Genomic DNA, 22,531 nt, shown 5'->3' with positions numbered 1-22,531 from the left:
AAGTTTCATTTGTTACAGTACTGTTTATGAGGGGAGAAATTGACTTTTTGGTAACAAACTTCATCCATCAATATAATACATATTACGTATGACTACATAAGAAATATTTTAGAAATAAAAGTCTAGGTTAAAATTATAGAACAATAATTTGAAACAACAAAGCAAATAAATTAACACCAATGTTTATAAAGTGCAGTACATGGTCTGTGCCAGATAAAAATAATTACTAAGTTCAATAACCCAATTTTATCTTAGCGGCGATACGTTCATTAAATGAAAATGACTGCTTTTCCTTATTCCATGGATAAAAATATTATACAAATAAAATGCGAGGTGTATACTACCAAGTTATATGATCTGGGGGATTTGATATAGCAAAATTGAAATATTTTACACCTATCTCATAACCTTACTTACAAATTACAGTAAAAAAGAATTTTGTTTGTCATCATTACAGTGAAATGAATACCTAGAGCTTTTCCTTTACACATGTTAGAATTATCAAGAGTTAAGTTATAAATTCGAAGCTATGAGACTCAATCAACACTTAGTTTATCTGATACACACATTCAAAGCTTGTATTGATATTTAACATCATTTCAGCACAATGAACTGTACAAAATATGAAAGAATTATTGAAATTGGAAATGTTTCAGTCATTTCTAGTACTAGGTATGGCCTCAAATGTCCACAACCACAACTTATTGTTATATCTGTCCATAATATAATTCATAATAAACCATGGCTGTATGTATTCACTGTGACTTGATAACAGTTCTTACATAATTATTTTTGTATCACTCTTTTCACAATAACAACCGTGTTGAGGCTCTGTTCAAGTGTATTAAGTGGGGTTTTTAACTAGTTCAATCATGACCATTTGTCTTGGCATGTGGGACTGTTCCATTGACTAATGGAGCAGCCTGAGGTTGTCTGAGTGTCTTTTGTAGCACATGTGCATCAGCAGGTTCTATCCTCTTGTAGTAGTGTTCTTTCGTCTCTACAATCTCAAACCCAAACTTCTTGTAAAAATCTATTGCACCTTCATTGTTTACTTGGACATGTCTGGAACAACATAAAATAGATTATTTTTTCAAGCTACGCTACTGGAGTATGTATAAAGTTGAATTTGTGCACTATTATCATTGACTAGATTGCATGTAAATTATTAATAACATAAAATCTTTACTTTATGATTCAAATATTCTCAAAATTAATTCTTTAATCACTGGTTGTCAGGCTTATTGAAAACACTTATTTGCTTGATCTAATAAAGATAATCAGATTGTGTTATTGTTACAAATATAGCTCCATTCAAGAGCACCAAACTAGCAGCTCTTAATATAGACACAGTACACATGTTTTAAAAGAGTTGCTCATGTCACATTCAGTCTGACCATGAGGCTACGACACCTACTATAATGTAACTGTCTTTTTTATGTCAAAAAGCCAAAAGCATCTAATTAAGGTAGTAACACAGCAACATAACCTCTAAAAGTATTGAATGACTCTCACATCAAAAACAATGGAAAAATTTGTATTTTGACTATAAATTGTACATAAATGTTAGAACAACAGCTTGAAAAATATACTTACAAGAAAATGCTGTCAAAATTACCGTCCTGTTCAACATATTTGAGCACATGTTCCACCATCAAAGTACCTATACCCAGTCTTCTATAAGGGTATAAACAACCAAGGGTCATAATGTACAGTCTCCGTGAATTATCGGATGTGTCTATTCTACAACACACGGCTCCAACCACGATATCGTTGTAGTAAGCTAACTTCGCTAATTCTCCAGCCTCAAGAACGTCCTTGTAAAATTTGTCATTGTATGACACGGGAAACACGACTGTATTTAATTTCTTCAGTTGCTTTATATTATGCGGAGTCACATCGCCGAGTTCTATTTTAGCTCTGAAACGGTAAATGTAATCGTTTGTAGACCAATTCGTCTCCGAAACCCAATAACATTACAAAGGCTTTCATCACTGTTTTTTTACGTGCAATATTCATGTGGTATTTTATAGAAATGTCATAAACAAGACCCTAGCTTACCTAGTCATTTTATTAACTATTTTATAATAAACACTAAAAATTTTAAAACTAAATCTAACACAGTTATATCACACGAGATCACTCCCGCCATCTACCATTGCTCAATTCATTTTTCGACAAAATTTTGACACCCATTGGACAGTGTAGTCACTTTTTGCACTTTACGTTCTTGCATACACTCAGATCAATGATAAGAATTTGACAACATTATCTAAAAATACCATAAAATTTATATGTATGTGCAGTAAACTAACAAAAAATTTAGCTTTCTTAACTACCGCTCAAAATGTGTTATTTATGAAATTTATAAGATACTTGTATGTATGTAACGTTATAATAGCTAACGCATTTTGTACTAAATAGTACCTTGATTATCATAATAGCAACATTTACTCATTCATTTAAGTACGTTTAAAAAATATAAAAAAAAAAGGAAGTGCATGGTAATTTTTGAACGAATATTTGGTAGAAATCGAAAGAGTTTAACTATTACGTAGTTCAATGTTATTCACATTATTAAATATATTATGCATTATATTATGATATTGATAACACGTAAGATGTTAATGTATACATAGTAACGTAAACACTGTGTCAGTCTTTAAGTTAAAAAAAAGTGTTATTGTTCATGAATAAAAAATGGCGCTAGCGGCAAATTCAAATAAATTAGCATTCTTCTGTTCCCATTCTCTGTCAATGTCAAATAATTTGATACAAATATAATAGGAAAAAATAAAAATAAACTTTAAACATGCTGCAAAATGTACTGACGCGTATTTCACACCTTATAAGGTTTAACAACTCAACATATCTCAGAAGATATTATGGGTGGAGTAAGGTTGCTAGGATGTCGGCAAAACTACAAACTCGAGAGGATTCAAAATCGGATACATGCCCTCTCGATCCGCCGATAATTGGACAAATATTTCCAACTACTCGTGTAGTTCCGATGGTGTTGACGAAGGAACCTGTAGTTCTGCCATTCGACGATGTGCCTGGACCTAAAAGTCTGAAATTATTTGGTCTTACGCGGTACTATCTCTCTGAAATCGGAACTCAACTTACCGCCAACCTTCTTACTTTTGGATTCAACTTTGGTGAGTTTTAACAAATAAGTAGGTAATATCGCATATTTAATACGCTGCCCAGTTTCCATAAATGAAATGTACATCATTGCTCTACTTGATTTATAAAAATGTTGACACAGGCATCCTTAAATAAATTTTGGATCATGATCACTACACCTAATCATTTCTGAAAATCATATAACAATTATAATTTATTTTATAGGTACTTTTGTAAGTCACCGGCAACCTCTTCGGTACCTCACAGCCTTATTCGACGAATACGGTCCTGTTGTCCGCTTCGTGAGCCCTATAGGACGAGATATAGTCTTGATCAATAATCCTGATCACATTCAAAAAGTTTACGCCATGGAAGGCGACCAGCCTGTCAGGTCTACTCTTGACAGTTTGGAGAAGTATAGGGCAGAGCACAGACATGCTCTTGGAGGCTTATTCAATACGTTAGTACTGTATAGAAATTTGTTGTTAACTTTGAGCTTATTAGTTAATAAGCAAGTTATTAGATGTCCTGTATTTCATTATGACAAAGTCCATTGCATTCCTCACAGGATGGGCGGTATAAAATGGATATCCTGTTCGAATGTACGTTAATATTGCACGGGGCGTAGGTAATGAGTTGGGGTACCTTCCTTAATTTTGTTCCCTATCGATTGTGTTATTTAGACAAGTCCTGAATACTTATAGTATAAATGTATACCTATTAATGACTACCAATTAATACTACCAAACTACAAATAAATGTATATTTATTAATTACTAGCAAACTACAAATAAATGTATACCTATTAATACTACCAAACTACAAATATTATGACACTAGAAATTAATTGCAGGTAGGTACTCGGAATATAAACAAGTTCTTGTTACAGAAATTAAAAATCTCACCAACATCTAAATTGAATTAATAATAATCTTTAATAATAAGCACTTAACAAGCCTACCTATATGAAACTTGAAAGTTCGCAAACAGATCTCACGTTAGAAGAAACTTTCCTGTGTAGTGTCGGCTACTTGTTAATTCGAATTTGTTAAAATTTAGTCATGGAGTGGATTGGAACCGTCATCGGACGTTAGTGGATGAACCATTGAACAAGTCTCTCTCATCGCACCTGCATGGTCTTTTTGATGTATGCGAGAGCTTCACCCAGAAGATTTACAACTTTAGAAACCATCATGATGAAATTAGCAAGGACTTGTACCAAGAGCTTCATAAGTGGTCTTTCGATTGCATGGGTTAGTTTAAACACATTAAATTTAAATAATCTTTACGAAACTAAATGAGTATTAGACTTATGAATTAATAGGTGAAGCCGTGGTAGACTAATGGTTTGACCTACCACCTCTTAAGCAGAGGTCGTGGGTTCGATTTCGCTCTCGCACCTCTGAGTTTCTCGGAACCTTTGTGCGTTTTTTATTAATTTGAAATTATTAATTTAATTTGAAATACGATGAGCTTTTCGGTGAAGGAGAACATCGTAATGAAACCTGCACGACGAAGAAGGTTCACAACCTTCGGAAAACGTGTGAAGTCCCCAATCCGCATTGGGCCGGTGTGGCGGACTATGGCCTAAAGCCATAATCTGTGAGGAGACCCGTGCTCAGCAGTGAGAGGTATAAATGGGTTGGTGATGATGAAATAATGATCAAGGGTATTCAATGATTCTCATTACCATCTGCTGGAAGGTGTTTTTAGAAATTTAAAATTAAAAAAAATGTGTAACATATTCAATATAACGAATGCCACTACTTCCTGTCTCGAGCAGATAATAAAAAAGTATCGAGCCTGTGTGTATACTAGACTGTTCCATGTCTGCTATTAAAGAAAACATAATACTTGTTTACTTAAATATACATTAAGCGTGAAACACACAGAGAGCGAGTGCGGGTCGCGTCGGGACAGAGGCCGTGTATTGATTTATACGGGCAACAACACTTCACTTCACAGGGAATTCTGTTCCGAAATTCCGTTTCGGAATTTTAATTCGACATTCCGTAATACATCACATACATACGTTTATTTCCATTCGGAATAATAAGACTCAGGATCGTATTCCAGAACTCTACTCAATGCTCACTTGAGCATTGAGTAAAGTTCTGGAATACGACTCTCAGTTTAGAGTCGCGAGGTATTAAGTGATGTTCTCGCAGCGAAAATACGTAAGAAATTTGCGACTGTGTGTTGCGGCCCTACAAAATCTGTGGAAGACTTGCGCATTCCGAACGGCTTTTTCCGTGCTGAATTCCTAAATGACCGCACGGAATTTAGAATCGGAAAAAAATTCGAACGGAATAGTACTGTATGTGTGTTATAAGTCCGTGATTTGTATAGTTTTGAAACGGGAGTCCGACTGTATGTGACCAGCCTTAGAAAGAAATATTTAGCCTTCTATTCTACTGCTAACTTGTCAAAAATAGGTAATTTTACTGTATTCGGTGCGCAACTTTGTCCCTTTTGTTACAGGACTTCTAATATTTTCTAAGAAATTTACGATGCTGAATACAGACTTAATTTACAGCCAATGCGATATGTCGTGGCTGTACCATAGTTTGAAGATGTCTTCTGAGGCAATAGTAAAGTGTGAGTCGGGCATGCATATGTGGAAGCTGTTCCCGACGCCCACTTGGAATTCGCTCGTTAAATATTGCAATAATCTGGATAAGTGTGTGACTTTTTATGAATTTTGGGTAGTTCTCATTTTTTTATGGAACTATGTTGTCATGAGAAAGGGATTGTATTTTTTATAATTTATTCTATAAAACTATTTTTAATCCGATCTCACTTATTATGGGAAGAAATCTATTAGCCTAAATTCCATGTGACGTTTGACACAGAGGTGGATACTTTCAAATTATAAAAAAAAAATATTGAACAAACAATTTAGCAAACAATATAATTAATACCTGTTTATTACATGGACTAAGTAAGAATAAATTATAACGACACCTTTCGTCCAATTACATCAATCACAGTTCCACGAATGTAACAAATCTACGATAAAATGATAGGATCTAAGTAAAACTTGGGGTTTTCCAAGTTTTTTGCTTGATACAGCTTTAAACGCAAATTGATCATCGTAATGATTACAAAAAATGTCTTATATCCAAACCCGAGACTAGTTTTTTATCCAGTTCCAGTAGGTACAATCTATGTATCTGTCAATAGTAGATTTTACCACTTCATAATCAAAAAGAAGACGACTAGGTACCACGAATTCTTACATTCTGTCTCTATCAATTCATGAGTTTACCGTGAGTTGTTGTTGTTCCTAACAGTCGTGTACCTAAAATATTGAATTTGAATTTGAATTTGAATACCTCGTCATTCTATACAATACCGGGTTCTTTAGGCAATGTAACAAAATAGTTAATATTTTTAACTGTTATACACATTGCCTAGACATTGTATTCATACCAAGCCAAGGTATTATATGGAATGTCAGCCGTAGATTTGGAAAAGTATTAAATGAAAGACAAAGTAATGAAAATAGTCATTTCTATTTGCGTTTCCAAGCTGGTGCGAACCCCTTCAGTGGGTTCTGGAGGTCTACTCTCGATCTCCGTCTGACATCCGTCCGAAACAATTACTGCCAAATAAGCAATACTTGACCAAATGAAAAGACGCGTGATGCGAATAAAACTTCAAACTTGATACTTGTCTTTTAATTTTGTCGAATATTACTTATTTGACAATAATTGTTTCGGACCGATGTCAGACGGAGATCGAGAGTAGACCCCCAGGTCAGTGTAGCATATGAAAAAGCTATGAATACAAAATTATTACTCTTTCTTGTGACCACTAAGGGCGCACTAATTTTGAAACTTCGTGACTAGAACCAACTAATTCACGACTTTTTCTGAGTGCAATTTGATCTAAGCTAGGAGCTGTGGTTCTCGACATTCAAAAATGGTGCCGCCGGAATAAGCTTATTCCAGCAAGGACAGTAAAACACCCATAAAACTTTTGAACGGCGGACGACTAAATCTAGTTTTTTGCATCTAGAACCGACGAAATAGCGACTTATTATCTGGCTAGTAAATATCAAAAACTCGATCATGGTCACGCTGGAATAAAGCACGCTCTTTGTAGCGGTTTAGACGAGGACCTAAAGCGAGGAAACGCGGGGGGCATGTGAATTGCCTTATATGTTGGAAACTATGTCCGGACGTTGTCTCGGGGCATTGCGACCGGCATCTCCGGCCCTAGTAAAGCTAGTAGAGGATGAGCTAGACATCCTCCGGTCCCCCCAGCCGCGTTAGTTTCTAGGAACTTGAGACCCGCACGCTCGTTCTAGTCATAGTACCCTTCGTGTATACCCTAAGGGTCGGTAGGGAAGGTCAATATAATCAAAATTAATGTAGAAAAATATGGAGCTGTGTAGGGGAGAGCGGGGCTGAACGTTCCGATTTTCAAATAACTTGCTATTTTTTATACTGAATGTGAAGGATTTGATTTTGAACATTTGGAAATGTTGAACAAATGTTTATCGCTTTTTGTAATAGTATAGTCACTTCTACTAATATCTCAATAGTCTTTTTCATAAAGGCTAATTTTTGACAAATTTCGGAGCGGAACATTCAGCTTCGCTTTGGGGCACGTAGTTCCGCCTTTGAGGCAAATTGTTCCGCCTAGATAATGACAGAATTACAAAGATTTTCTTAAATAAAACCACCTATTTTATAATTGTACGTATGTAATGTTTATATTATGCACAACTAACTTAAAAAGAAACAACTATATTCTTATTCATCAGTAATATTATTCATCGCTCATTTCTTCATCTCAATCACAGTTGAAACACACATAAGTGACTCTATCATTATGAACAAACGCAATAACTGCCTCCGTGGCCGGACTGTCACGCAGAGGCCCCAGGTTCGATTCCCGGGCCGGGAGAAATATTTGTATGGCCTACATTTATTTCTCTCGTGAGTTTGGGTGTAATTTGTGGTTGTCTATGTGTGTGTCCATGGCACCCGCGACACAGGGTTTCCCTAGTGCGGGGCTATGTTGAGTGTGTGCGTTATTATTATTATTATTATTATTATCATCTTGTCTAAATATTTGACATGAGTCCGTTTGTAATTTGGCATCCTTAAAACAAAGAAAAATGATCATAAAACTTTTAAGTGTGATTGCAGGTCAATTGGGGAAGTTGTTCCTAGAAACAACCAGCCCCTCGAGGAAGGTACTTATAGCCTCAAGTTACGTTTTTATACGAAGACTGACATACCGGAAAAGTAATAGAATCAATCAAAAAAGCACTCGTACTCAAACAATAAGATTCCTTACTAGTTAATGTCACTACAATTTAGAAAAGTTACGTATGAATCGGCCCATAATAAACAAAGACAGACCAAAAAATATAAACAAGAAAAAATTTACTTACGTGATATTTTGACAGCTCCACGCACATAGCCACACACATAGCCACACTGGCTGCCGGCAAGACGCATCACCTGACGCTTTAACGACGCGCTTCACATGTATTGCTGCATATTTTTCTTGCAAAGTTATTGCTGTGAGAACAACTTACTCCGGGAACTACCAGCCCCGGTCTCTCCTACGTGTACCCGAAGCCGCTCAACCGAGACACTAGCCTCTTGAGGTGAAGTCTGTGACAACCCTGTCCACGGGCTAATCTAGTGTCAGGACCTGTAGGGCTAGCACGACAGAGCGACATAAAGCGCGGGATTTGTATGGAAGATTAGCAATATATCACGTTTCATGTCGCTCTCGCGCAAGTTGCGCCCTATTGTGCTAACCCTATTGAAGTTATAAGGTCCCATGTACTTGTACAGATGCCCGCATAACCAGAGGTTGATGGGGTTAATTAGAAAGATATGTGACTGCTGGGTTCATATTGACGCTTGAAATGGAAAATGGGATAAGCGACACTTTGGGTCATATTGAGTACCTAATATATACCGTAGGGATCGGAAACATTACCAGATTCCAACGGTATGAGTTATCTCAATATGTCCAAGTGTCGCTTGTGCCATTTTGCCTTTCAAGCTTCGATTTGAAATTAGAAAATTTATTTCATTTACCATTTCAGTTTGATAGGCAAGCATGTATTGGAGGCAGAACAAAAAGTTGCTATGGCCGTTAATGAAGAACAAGGTAAAATGTACTTCATCACTTTATATTGACTTAATATAGTGTTTTCTATTATATGTTCCATTTCAGCCGACTTTGTGAATCGTAATAACTATTCTGTTGCAGCTACAAATACGTTGATAGGTTGCATGTGTAGTGGTAAAGAAAAATTGCGACCGGAGGACATAACCACCGTGTTAATGGACATGTTACTAATTGGAGTCAACACGGTAGCTATTCACTACAAGTGCTGAAAAAGTTACATTAGGATGTCATTATCCTAATATAACTTATTCAGCAGCTGGAACTATTGTTTTAATAGTACACTATCTATAAAATTAGCTACTTGAAATTCCGCAAAATAAAACTTACTTGAATTTCAGTGTTTACTTTGTGAATTAGCAAAACATTCACTAATGAGCAGAGTATATAATATACCTATACCTAAACTTCAGAGTAAACACTAATTTTATTGCATATTTTTTGTGTAACTAGCACTTACTTTACTACTACCTACTCGTATTACAGGTATAGATGTAATTTCTTCTAAATACACTTATTCAGAAAACAAATAACTATTCGATATTTAGATTTTTAATCGTCCGGGGATTTTAATTTTGTCTTATCTACTATATATTTATAGTACTTGAAATTTAGATAAAGACTTATATTTTATCTATTACGATCTCTGCTAATTAGACGCGATTTTTTTACAGATCACATCAGCAACGTCATTCATGTTGTATTTTCTGGCCAAGCACCAAAAAGCACAAAAATTACTCTATCAAGAAATAGACAAAGTTTATAATGACGATTCAATACAGGATGTCATAAAGATAGCTGAAGGCATGCCTTACATGCAGGCTTGCATAAAGGAGACCTTAAGGTAACTTTTAGCACGTTAATGCCTCATCGAAGCCTAGATGTTATTCAGTAAACTATTTGTTTCTTGCAGATTAGTGCCTCCAATCCCAATCCTGACTCGAATTTTGCCTAAGAATATAACGTTGGATAGATACAAGTAAGTATAATTAGTACAGAGTACTAAAAAACTGACCTCAAAAGTCATTCATACCTTAGTTTACCACTCTTAGAGGTGGAACATTTTCTTATTTAAATAACAGTCGAATTGAGAACCTCCTTCTTTTTTCAAGTCGGTTAAAAACTATAATTTCAGTTGTAAATAAAGCTCAACTCACACTGGCGCAGAGTCGAAGCGTCGCGACGCGTCATGTTTTTCGCCTATAGCATATTCATCTCTATTCTCCCATTATTAAGGTACAAATTTGTCAAAGTCAAAGTTAAATAATCATTAATTATTTAAAATTAATTATTTAGTAAAATTTTTATACTTGACAACGTCATTTTTTAAACTACTGCTCGTTCACTACGCTGACCTCCCTGAGAAGAACGACGAAGAAACTCTAGGGATTGCTCTTTTCAAATAAACTTAAATGCAATAGAATACATTTTGGATCATATTTGTGTGGAATCTAGACTCACGTTGTCTTTCCATACATTTTTATCTAACACGTAGTCTATTTTGTAATATGACTTCACAATTAAAATGGTAATCTTAATATATGCTCCGGAATCTTATTGTAAAAACGTATACAGTTACCCAAAACAGAATCGTTTACCTGTTAAACGAAAACGTGGTACCATGAGTTTGGATTTAGTTCTAAGGTTAATATTAGGGGTTAAAGTATGAAATTGCCGTTTTATTGCAATAGGTTCTTTGAATTTTCATAGAATCTTCATGGTTTGAGGTTTTCGAATGAAACTTTTTCCAAATGGTTTCTGTGATTTTTTTTTTTAATTTGAAACATTTGAATATCGACTTTCAATTGTTTTTGTTATTCAATTTAGACAAGAAAGATGGATACTGCGAAAATTCGAGTGATTTTTGAATAAGAGTTCCGACGCGGAACTAACGCGGCAGAAACAGCCCGCAATATCAATGCTGCGTTTGGAGAGGGGTCTACTAAGTAATGAACGCACCGTGCGATTTTGGTTTAAACGCTTTCGTGATGGAAATTTCGACTTAAAGAACGAGCCACGAGGAAGACCGCCCACACAGGTGAATAACGATGAATTAAGAGAGATAGTGGAAGCCGATCCTAGTCAAACTACCCAGGAATTAGCGGCATGGTTTAACGTTACCTTACCCACAATATTGACTCACTTGCGTCAAATCAACAGAATAAAAAAATACGAAAAATTGGTGCCTCATGATTTGACTGATCTGCAGAAAGAAACGCGTGTTGAAACTAACCGGTACAGAAATGAAGGAATATTGGATCGAATTGTAATATGTGATGAAAAGTGGATTCTTTATGATAACCGGAAAAGAAAAATGCAATGGCTGACCCCAGGTCAAATGCCACAACAGTGTCCTAAAGCAAAACTTACCAATAAAAAGGTAATGGTAACTGTTTGGTGGTATCAGCATGGTGTTATTCACTATAGTTTTCTCCGATCTGGTCAAGCAATAACGGCAGATGTCTATTGTGCCGAACTCCGAACCATGTTGACAAAACTAGCAGTAAAACAGCCCCGACTCATGAATCGATCTTCACCATTATTGCTCCACGACAACGCGAGACCTCACACAGCACGAGAAACCATTTTGACCCTTCAGGAACTGCAGTTAGAAACCATTCGTCATCCTCCGTATTCACCAGACCTTGCTCCAACGGACTACCATTTTTTTCGTGATTTGGACAATATCTACGTGACAAGAAGTTTTCTTCCCAGGAGGCAGTACAAAATGCTTTCACACAGTTTGTGCAGTCTAGATCGTCGGAGTTCTATCGCAAAGGCATTAATAACCTTCCCATTAGATGGCAGCAATGTATAGATAATAATGGCAACTATTTTGATTAAATAAATTTGTTAAAAATTTAAAAAATAAACAATTTAGATTTTCAGTACAAATCGGCAATTTCATACTTTAACCCCTATTATTATAGATATCTTCTTTCTTAACGAAATTATGTATATTTTTACGGGCATACAAAATATTTCAGTAAATGTACTGTGATGCCACAATCTCCTTAGTCTCCGGTACACAGAACGAATCGCTCGTTTTTGCAACACAAATATGGTTTGTATACTTGCTGCTTTAGCCCACATGAGAATCCCGTAGGACATTATACTATGAAAGTAACTAAAGTAAACTAGTCTAGCAGTAGCAACATCGGTAAGTTCACGAATTCTATGGACTGCGTATGCAGCAGAGCTTAATCTGCAGGCCAAGGAAGGAGTGGAGTTTACTATCTAAGATCATTCCCAAAAAGACAGCTTTAAAAACAAGGTCTAACTTTTCTCTTCATTAGCTAGTCGATTTTACATTAGGTAATTCAAATTTAACACACTTTGTCTGCTTGGCATTGAGCAACAAGTTGTTAATATTCAATCAATAAACTACCTTTGGAAGGGTATAATTAATATTGTCATAGTTAACGTCATGTCTGTCTGTTTTAAAAATCAAGGCTGTGTTGTCAGCAAACAACACTAGCGGACTGTATCAATGGGTTAAAGGTTGGGTGCTAAAACGAGTGAGCAAGGCCAAGCAAATGTACTTACAGTTTAATAATTTTCTAACAAAACACATATGTCGCTATCAAAGCAAAACAGCAAACAAACTAGTCAGAAAAAGGTGCCAAAAACAATCACGTTTAAATTTAGAATTTGAGTATAAAACTAGAACTCAAAGAGACTATAAAATATATACAAAAGAGATTTGTAGCGACTGCTGCGATTCGCTACATCGTCCGGGCGGAGAAAAGGATGGGGCCACCTATATGTAGTGAGCTCACTGCCAGGGTAGAATTGGGCGATAATTACCAACTCCTACATTCAGGCGTGTTTGGGGAGGTCGGCTTTGAAAAGTGGTTACCCAGGCGGAGAGGTTTCTTCCACTCTACCCTGCGTAGGTCAAGGTTATGGTCATTTAATCCTAAAATGATTTAGTTGGATGTAGCGCCTAACAAAAATTAAAAGGAATGAGTTGGCGACGTCGGTGTTGGCAACATCGGAGTTGGCACCCATCGGAACAAGTGTTAGGAGATGGCTGTGCACGGTCGCTTTGGCTTCAAGCTGGAGAAGCTCTAAAATTTCTGATTTAGGTGCTTGTCCGACTAAAGTAACCCTTAATGCCGTCTTCACACTTCTTACAAAACGTTCCGAGCATCCTCCGAAAGATGGCGCGACAGGAGGAATAAAACATCACGTCGATCGATGCAGCGCCTCACGACCCATAATCGCGGAGTCAGCTGGCAAGCTGTGAGCAAGTTGCACGTGTAAAGAGCGACATCACGTTTCTCCTAGCGTCTCCCCACTGCTACATCTGTAGGTCCAAAATAGCCTAAGCCAGTACATGAGAAAAGACGTTGATGATGCACTACCCTTTCGTACTGAAAGTCCGCGATTGATCTGACTGTAGTTCTTAAACGTAGAATTCAAAACCTTGACTAAGTTCGTTTATCACAGTTTCGTTGTAGTCGTGTGATGAAAATTAAATATTAGGAGTTTTACGTCTGTCTTTAAGGGATGTGAGGACAAGATTTGTTTCCATTCTTCTTTAAAGGCATCCAGTGAGACCTCCGTACAATAAATGTTCTCTTCTGCAGTGGTTAAAGTCTAATATATGTAGCGGACTGTATCAATGGTTTAAAAGTTAGGTGCTAATAACGAGTGAGCAAGGCCAAGCAAATGTAATTACAGTTTAATAATTTTATTACAAAACACGTATGTCGCTATCAAAGCAAAACAAAAACTAAAGTCAATAAATGGTGCCAAAAACAATCACGTTTAAATTTAGAATAAAAGTATAAAACTAAAACTTAGAGACTACAAAATATACAAAAAAGATTTGTAGCGACTGCTGCGATTCGCTACAAATACTATTTCGCAAAGGTCCTTAACAAAGAATGGTAGATCATTAATATAAATGAAAAATAAGAACGGTCCAAGTATTAAGCCCTGCCGAGGACCCATTTTTACCGGCGAACCCAAAGAAGTCACTGCATTTATGTTTACTTTCTGAATTCTACCGTTAAGATAAGACGAGACAAGTTCCAACGCCTTGCCACTTACTCCGTAATATTCCAATAAGAATAAGAGTAGACGATACACGCATCAAAGATATGTTTTAGTAGTGATCGCTAGTCGATCTACCACTAGCAAACCCATATTGTTCACTATGAAAAATATGATTCGTACCGAAATACGAGTCATCTTTTGATTTAATAAGTTTGCCGTCTAATTCTAGAACTATATCTCAATCATGTTATTTAACCCTGCCTGACTCTTTATTTATTATACTCCAAGCAGTTTTAGACTTATTTTTTGATTGTATAATTTAACGCTGTGAAACTTAACCTTAGCAGCTACACATACTTATTTAAATATTTTTGAATAATTTTTAACATATTCTATAAAACTGGAATTAGTATTTTAAGTTTTCATAGCATGTAGCTCTTACAAAAGAGACCTACTCTTATGAATGCCTACTACTGCCCAGTCATTGAATTTAGTCTACCCGTGGAAAGTTAGTGTTTTCGATCACAACATCAAATTAATTTTTAATGCAATTAAATATCGTGCTATTTATAATATATGTAACTTCCGGTTTATGGGGGATGGGATTTAAACTATTGTCGATATTATTTTAAAATCTAATGATTCGTTCTGTAGTAATCGGTCTGCAGAGAAATTGGTTTACCTACTTGCTCATTTTACAATTAAAGGTAGCCAATTGGCTACTATGGTCTGATAGCAATTTATTATTGATTTAGATACTGCATTTGTGTTGCAAAAAATTTATCAATACAAGTAGACGATGAAGCAGTGATGTGAGTTGGTTCCAAGAAAAGAATGATCACTTGATTTTACTTTAACTTTAAAACTTTTAAACAAATTAATGAGTCTTACAGAAGTAGAACAGTTTTCCAACAGGTTTACATAGGGCGCACTATAAGTTTTCGGAACAGGCCACTTACATAAACAATACTTAAAAAGTAATTACAACATTTGAAAATGGAACTCTTTGCCTGTACAATACAGTTTGTTTCATCTGCTGTCACTTATTTTTACATTGTAGAGTCATTTTAGAAATTGGTTGTCTACATCACCGTGAAAATTTTCGTAGTATGATTTTCTACGATGTAAAGTATAATGTAACAGCTCAGCGGAGCTTCGCTCGGTTTCAAGTTGCTTTTGGCAACGAAGCACCATGCAAGACGACTATTTATAGCTGGTTTGCAGAATTCATACGCGGTCGTGTGAATCTCAAATTCAAATTCAACATAATCTTTATTTCATAGATTAGCATTATTACACTTGAAATCTTCACAATGGTTAAACTCTATCGCTCATTCGTAAGGCAGATTCCCTGAGAAGAATGAGCAAGAAACTCTAAGGGTTGCTCTTTGTAAATAATATTTGTACACATTCAACATTTACAATATTTTTTTTTTATTTGAAACATCAGAGATCGAGACTACCTCCATAAGCGAAACGGGTTACTACCACGGATTTTTGTCATCCAACTACGCAGAAGTTGTATAATAAGTTATTATACTATTATACTAATATTATTATTATTAATAACCTTTAGTATAAAGTTTTTATTTCACTATAGTTTTAAACCTCGTGATAGGCAAATTTTGTATATCAACCGGTATCTTGTTATAGAAGCGTATACATTGCCCCTTAAATGATTTTTTGACTTTGTGAAGCCGACTATCAAGAAAAGCTAGTTTATTTTTATTTCTCGTATTATGTTATGTCTGTCACTATTTTTCATAAAGAAATTACTACTATTCCTTTTAACGTAAATTACATTTTCATAAATGTACTGTGAGACTAGTGTAAAAATGTTAATTTCCTTAAACTTATATCTCAAAGATACTTTGGGGCCCAGATTGTAAATTGCCCTAACTGCACGTTTCTGCAGGACAAGATTCTATTGATATCGGCGGCATTACCACAAAGCAAACTTCTCAGTCTCAGTGACGAATTTCGTAATGGTCCGTCTACTGCTGTGAACAACAAAAACATGGATGCTGTGCGCCGCATGATCAAAACTGACAGGCATGTGACATACCATGAGATTTGGGTATCTTTAGGTATAGGCATGAGTCAAATACAACCAATACTACACAAACATTTGGGTGTGGAAAAGCTGTGCTCTCGGTGGATTCCACACAATTTGACTGAGGCTCAAAAAACAAATCGCGGCACTTGGTGCAATGCCATGCTTACCAGATTCAACGAAGGACCGTCAAACTTGGTGTGGGACATAGTCCGACATAGTAACAGGTGACGAAACATGGATTTATAGTTACGATCCCAAAACAAAGCAGCAATCGAGCGTGTGGGTCTTTCGAAATGAATCGAAACCAACCAAAGTGGCGCGCGTTCAAAGTGCCTCTAAGCGGATGATTGCTTCTTTTTTTAATAAAACTGGACACGTGGCTGCTGTTGGTTTGGAGAATCGTTGTGCCGTGAATAGTGATTGGTACACGACCGTTTGCTTGCCGGAAGTTATTGACAAATAACCGTAAATATAAATATCAATTTATATATCATCTTGCACCACGATTATGCCAGTTCTCACACGGTCAGAAAGACAAATGAATTTTTGAAGGTGAACGACGTTGACCTTATGAACCATCCCGCGTACAGTCCCGACCTGGCCTTGTGACTTATTTATTTCCAAAAATTAAGAACCAGTCAACGGCGGCCAACGATTTTCATCATCTGAAGGGGCTGTCAAAGAGTATGAAAAATATGTTTCAGAGATTGTCACGGAGGAGTGGCATAAATGTTTTCAAAATTGGCTTATTCATATGAAAAAGTGCATTAACGCTAACGGAGAATATTTTGAGAAACAATAAATTCATTTCTGATCATTTATAGTATTTTATTCTTATTCATTCCGGAAACTTATAGTGCGCCCAACGTACGTTGAAATCTCCACAGACTAATATGGTTTTGTTGATTGGTAAAATCTGTTTTAAACTATCTTCCATGATTAATTCAAACTCCTTGGAATTAGTAGAGGGGGGCTGTATACACATAGGAGGACAAACTGATCCAATTCCACACATGAAAACTCAATAGTCCGTTCAATAGAGAGATCTGTGATATCCTTATGCTCTTTAAATTTTACATTACGCTTAATAATAATTATTGATTCGCCTTTACTTAAGTTCTTTCTTATGAATGAGCTAACTATTATACAATTTTCCACGTTTTTAATTGCTTCGTAGTTTTTCAACCAGTGTTCTGTTACACAAAACACGTCAACGGAAATATCGTTTAAAAAAAGACTGAATTTCTAATGTTTTGCCAGGAAAGCTTTGAATGTTTTGATGAACTACAAATGAAAACGATTAGACTTTTCTGTTGTCGTGTTTTCTAGTTTAAATGTTGGTTAGTAACAAGTATACTTATTGCATAAATATTATATTGTACAAATATTGTTATGCAAATATGGAATCGCGCGTCGACGCTTGGTTAAAGTCGGGCGGTTACACGCGTTCGCCGTGCGTTAACTGCAACGCAGTGACGCGTCAGACGCCGACCACACAGGCAACGCGCCCCATGCGCGCGTCGCCATGCGTTGTGGTTGAAAAAGATAGTTGAAAAACGCGACGCGACGCTTCGACTCTGCGCCAGTGTGAGTTGAGCGTAATACACGAGCGTCTTTCTTTATCCTATGATTTTTTTTTCCAGTATACCACGAGGGACACTTATCATAATGTCAAATCAAGATGCATCTCTGAAAGAAAGTAACTTTGACGACGCGACTAAATTCAACCCCGACAGATGGTTAAAGTCTGACGCCAAAGAATACCATGCGTTTGCTTCTATTCCATTCGGCTTTGGTGCCAGAAAATGTTTAGGCCAGGGCATTGCCGAAACTATGATGACTATGCTAACTGCTAGGGTAAGTCCAACATTTTTATACACAAAACTGACAAGGATTACATAGGTTTTAGTGCAAATAAATTATTACTTCTTGAGTAACAATTCATGTGAAACTGTGGTTTTACGTTTAAAGATAAAATGTTTTGATTTTAGTACCTATTGCTTATAAGTCCTACCGCAAAATAGTTCATTTATTAGAGGTTTATGTTTTTATTTAAGTTTAATGAAAAACATTAATAGTAATATCCTTAGAGCATATAAGTATCTTGTATAAGTCAGCCGTGACCATGGGACTTGTGAAGAACTGGAAACATATTGGTTTGTATGAAAGAAAAATCCAGGACAAATAAAATTAGATTAATTTTCAATTCATAGCAAAAATGTTTATTTTTGTATAATGCAATGTAGTTTACATTAAAACCTGACAATTTATATTTCTAAGAAATAACTACAGCATAATAGTTCTCTCGCTTGAAAGGGCTTTAATTTTGAGTATTACTATAGTACTTTTAGAGTCGTATTCCAGAACTGTACTCAATGCTCAAGTCAGGATTTGAGCAGACTTGAGTATGATTTCAAGCACTGGAAATACGACCCTAATTGCAAAGTAATGAGTATGATTTTCAGTGCTCACTGCAATACTCAAGTCCTGACTTGAGTATTAAGTAGAGTTCTGAAATACGACCCTTAAACTCTTTGAATCTTAATTTTTAACCAATTTCAGTAAGGAGGGGGTTCTCTATTAAACTGTATATTTTGTATGTTATGCAATTACTCCGGCATTATGTACCGATTTTGATGATTCTCTTTTAACTGGAAAAGGTCGGCTTCTTTCTATAAATAAGTTATAATTGATTCATCACTCCATATTATTGACTGCCATTGGTTGTCCGTCCACTTGTGTAAAAGACCTTTTCTGTAACGCAGTTGGTAATGTTTTCTCCTGTGCTGTGACATCTATGTATATCACACATTGAAGTCGCTGTTGCAAGTTGATTGCAATATCATTTTTGTTGTATCTTGCAATAGGATAATCAAATTTTCCAGCTCAAGGACAGCACAGTGGTTTGGTTTAAAATTTTTCTTTCGAACCCAGTTTTCTGCAGCAATGAAAATCGCACCTTCTTCTTAGCTTACCATTGACAAGGACAAATAATTTTCTTTTTGTTATTTTAATTTTTATATTTATCCTAAAATAGTATCACCTGTGTGAATTGACTGTAATATACACTGTTACAATACGAGAATGTTTATAGCTATGTAACCTACATAGTTATAAACATATAACATGGTACCGCTTGTATTAATAATGTATAAAATATGTATAAATAGATGTTCTACTAAAACCTTGGTATATCTTTTTATTCAGAATCATTACCACTTAAAAAATATTAACAATGTTTCTGCTAAAATGTACTAAACAATACTAAACATGTCTGAGTTATGGCTCATGGACAGCAAACTAAAAATTTCTGTACTCGTTTATTTCAGACACTGCAAAAGTGGATTATCTTTTTATCCAGAATCATTACCACTTAAAAAATATTAACAAAATTTCTGCTAAAATGTACTAAACTAAATAATAAAAAATTCTGAGTTTTGGCTCATGGATGGCAAACTAAAAACTTCTGTACTCATTTATTTCAGACACTGCAAAAGTTCAAGCTTGAATACCACTATGGGGACATCACACCCACGCGTAATTTCATCGTGAAACCTAACAAACCAATGAAAATACGATTTATTGATAGAATTTACAATTAAAAAAGGTGTAATAAAAATTTTACAAATTTATAAGGCACACATCTCAATTAGTACATTAATGTTACTTTTGTTGTGCAAAAGGTCAGGTTTATTACCAAAGCCACTATCTACATTCCCATTTCAAGTTTCTAAAAATTTCCTTCACCATTTGCATGAAAAGACCATGTTTCTAATCTAATTTCTAGTGGATCATATGTAGTTGTTGTGTTGTTCAATTTTTAATATTGTTAATGTTGTTTGTTAGTTTTTTAAGAAGTTTTAATGTGTCTTAAAAGAATAGTAGAGGAGTATAATATTCCGCATTGTGTAAACATTAAATAAATCCTAAAGGCTTTTATTAGGATTAACAAATTAATAGCACAATAGTACAACTTAATTCCTAGGCACAATGTAAACTTGTTTCTTAACTATTATTAATATAATGTAGTATTATATTGTGTTGCTTAGTTGTTCAGAATTATTGGAAGTATTGATTTAAAAATATTGTAGTGCAACTGTAAAATTTGCACTATCAATTGAAAAAATGTTTTTTTCTTGTGCTGTATTTTTGGTCATGTCCCTAAAATTATAAAGATTGTAAGTGCAATTATTGTAAAATTTTCACTACCTCTAACCAAAAATACAGCATAAGAAAACAATCATTCCAAAATGGTTGTTTTCTTATGCTGTATTTTTGGTTAGATATTTGTAAAATAATCAAAACATTATTTTAAAAAGTGTTTATTTGCTATAGTAAGAAAGTCAAATTGCTTGTGTAATAAATTTTAGGGAAAACAATGAGCTTTATTTGTAAATACATGATATTAAGTTTCATAGTCCAGAGGCAGGTTACAGCATAAATTAAATCTGTACTGTTAGCAATTTATCACTTACCTAACTTAACAACATGAAACTATACTACATTCATCAACATACTACCGCGGTGGTCTCCTCTGAAATATATTTAAATATTTTCCTCTAGTCATTTCCTTTGCTTCTTCAAGGCCTAGCTGGTATGCTAGATCATGAAGTTTCTTCACTTCCATTATCAGGCCACTGGTTGAAAGTAGACCTAATTCTGTAACATGTAAGAAAAGATTATTTTAGGACAGCAAACTGGTCAACTTTGAACAGAAATTAAATCCTCCAGGGGATCGTAGCAGGAGGTTGAAATGGACGGAGGAAAACAATTCACATATAGTTATGATTATGATATTATAGTGTATTTGTACATAAGCTAGAATATAATTCAGCCTTTGGTAAAATTGTTACTATCAACTTTGAACAGAAAAAAATTATTCATGTGTGATGTGTGCTACATAGTATACATAATCAGTGAGTACATTTGTACACATGCTAGAATATCTTCAGCCTTTAGTAAAATTGGTACCATGAGAGATGTTGTTACGCTATCTCAACAGTTTTTTGTATTTAGTGACTGTGGAGATATGTTGCCCAATGAAACCATCCCAGTTTCTCCTACATGTCTGATGAGTGCCGTTTAAAACGTGTGGAGCAGGTGTTTACTCTTTCTGCGAATATCTTCTTTGCAGATCTAGAGTAGAGTTTTTTTGGAGTGGAGAATATCCTATTATGATGCTGTCCCATGTCCTAATTTTTCATTTCAATTATTCACAAGCACGTCTCTTATTGAGAGAAGACAGGGCAGCTTATGTAAGTTTACTACCCTTTTGAGAATGTACCATGTTTGAAATCTCTTCCTTTAGTCAAAATTTCAGCTGTCTGAAAAGCTGTGGGCCAATATGGGTTCCAATTTCTGGACTGAAGTCCAAAGCCATAAACAGTTTTGTTGGAAGAGTTTATATGTAAGCCACTAATTTGCAATTGATGACATGGTAAAACTGACATATTAAAACTCTAGTGTGTTATGAAAAATATAGCAGTGTTGAGTGAATTAATTTGGATGATTTCAACATACCATTCTTTATGGAGCTCAATTTAATGGTGGGAATACTCACTATGCATGTAACTGTAGTCCTCTTTGGTAAGTACTCTGTTCCATGAAGGCGGAGATTGATTGGTATTGTGCATCGGCGCGAACTCCGACACTCCGGGTACTGCAAACGAATCATTTGAACACTGGGACACTTCATCAGGAATATTAACAGCCTCTTCACCCATTGGAATTAAAAGTTTAAAACCGAAACGGTTATAACCGAAACGCCAAACAAAATCACGCAATGGAGGACGTAATGACAACTTGAAGAATGGAACGCAAAAAGCGCGGTTTTTGAAATTATGCTTTACGACTCTATTTGGCATTAGGTTAGAAAATTATTAGTTGACCCACAAACTCACTTTGTTCAGGCCATAGCTCTGGAGATGCACGATCAAGCTTTTCCAAGCTAAGCAAACTTTCTTCTAAGGATGTCAGGGGAATATCGTCAGATGTTGTTTGTCCTACAAAACAATAAATACTCTAAAATTCTGACATAATTATATGAACACCTGCAAATTCACTTTGCACTTACAAAATACTTCGGGCACAGATCGAAAATGATTAAAAATGGTACCATATCAGTATAATTGAACAATTTTTACCTTCCTGAACAGAAGAATTCTGTTTCGCGGCCATTTTCCAATT

The 22,531-nt window shown here is 35.4% G+C and overlaps 3 protein-coding genes across 4 annotated transcripts; 1 reads left to right on the top strand and 2 right to left on the bottom strand.

Moving 5' to 3' along the window:
* Positions 1–2,084, bottom strand: LOC113239660 (probable N-acetyltransferase san). The gene is made up of 3 exons (XM_026476737.1): positions 2,062–2,084; positions 1,597–1,920; positions 1–1,065 (listed from the first exon to the last, which is right to left on the bottom strand). The coding sequence occupies exons 1-3, from the start codon at positions 2,067–2,069 to the stop codon at positions 867–869; spliced, it is 531 nt and encodes a 176-aa protein (XP_026332522.1). The 5' UTR covers positions 2,070–2,084; the 3' UTR covers positions 1–866.
* Positions 2,085–2,831: 747 nt separating this feature from the next.
* On the top strand, positions 2,832–20,506 carry LOC113239510 (probable cytochrome P450 301a1, mitochondrial). Its single transcript, XM_026476549.1, has 10 exons — positions 2,832–3,158; positions 3,352–3,586; positions 4,186–4,379; positions 5,608–5,806; positions 9,203–9,267; positions 9,370–9,473; positions 9,960–10,129; positions 10,199–10,264; positions 17,989–18,202; positions 19,831–20,506. Exons 1-10 carry the CDS (start codon positions 2,909–2,911, stop codon positions 19,945–19,947), a joined length of 1,614 nt encoding a protein of 537 aa, XP_026332334.1. The 5' UTR covers positions 2,832–2,908; the 3' UTR covers positions 19,948–20,506.
* Positions 18,877–22,531, bottom strand: LOC113239518 (protein lin-52 homolog). 2 transcript variants are annotated; one of them, XM_026476570.1, is made up of 5 exons: positions 22,489–22,531; positions 22,246–22,347; positions 21,906–22,004; positions 20,821–21,004; positions 18,877–19,286 (listed from the first exon to the last, which is right to left on the bottom strand). In XM_026476570.1, the coding sequence occupies exons 1-4, from the start codon at positions 22,520–22,522 to the stop codon at positions 20,862–20,864; spliced, it is 378 nt and encodes a 125-aa protein (XP_026332355.1). In that variant the 5' UTR covers positions 22,523–22,531; the 3' UTR covers positions 18,877–19,286; positions 20,821–20,861. The 2 variants fall into 2 exon arrangements, with proteins under 2 accessions (XP_026332355.1, XP_026332346.1); XM_026476561.1 differs by lacking the exon at positions 18,877–19,286 and having other exon boundaries at positions 20,661–21,004.

This window comes from Hyposmocoma kahamanoa, unplaced genomic scaffold (assembly GCF_003589595.1).
Source record: "Hyposmocoma kahamanoa isolate Upper Pololo Valley unplaced genomic scaffold, ASM358959v1 114, whole genome shotgun sequence".
Classification (NCBI taxonomy): Eukaryota; Metazoa; Arthropoda; class Insecta; order Lepidoptera; family Cosmopterigidae; genus Hyposmocoma; species Hyposmocoma kahamanoa.
This window is presented reverse-complemented; position numbering and strand designations above follow the sequence as displayed.

Bases quoted from the DNA above. Each gene is read 5' to 3' on its own strand.
- LOC113239660 (XM_026476737.1), bottom strand. The intron at 1,066-1,596 runs GTAAGTATATTT...ATGTTGTTCCAG, and splicing joins AATTTTGACAGCATTTTCTT to ACATGTCCAAGTAAACAATG.
- LOC113239510 (XM_026476549.1), top strand. From the start codon at position 2,909: ATGTCGGCAAAACTACAAACTCGAGAGGATTCAAAATCGGATACATGC. The intron at 10,265-17,988 runs GTAAGTATAATT...TTTTTTTTCCAG, and splicing joins ATAACGTTGGATAGATACAA to TATACCACGAGGGACACTTA. The intron at 18,203-19,830 runs GTAAGTCCAACA...CATTTATTTCAG, and splicing joins TGACTATGCTAACTGCTAGG to ACACTGCAAAAGTTCAAGCT.
- LOC113239518 (XM_026476570.1), bottom strand. From the start codon at position 22,522: ATGGCCGCGAAACAGAATTCTTCTGTTCAGGAAG. The intron at 22,348-22,488 runs GTAAAAATTGTT...ATTGTTTTGTAG, and splicing joins GAATTCTTCTGTTCAGGAAG to GACAAACAACATCTGACGAT. The intron at 22,005-22,245 runs GTGAGTTTGTGG...ATTCGTTTGCAG, and splicing joins AGAGCTATGGCCTGAACAAA to TACCCGGAGTGTCGGAGTTC.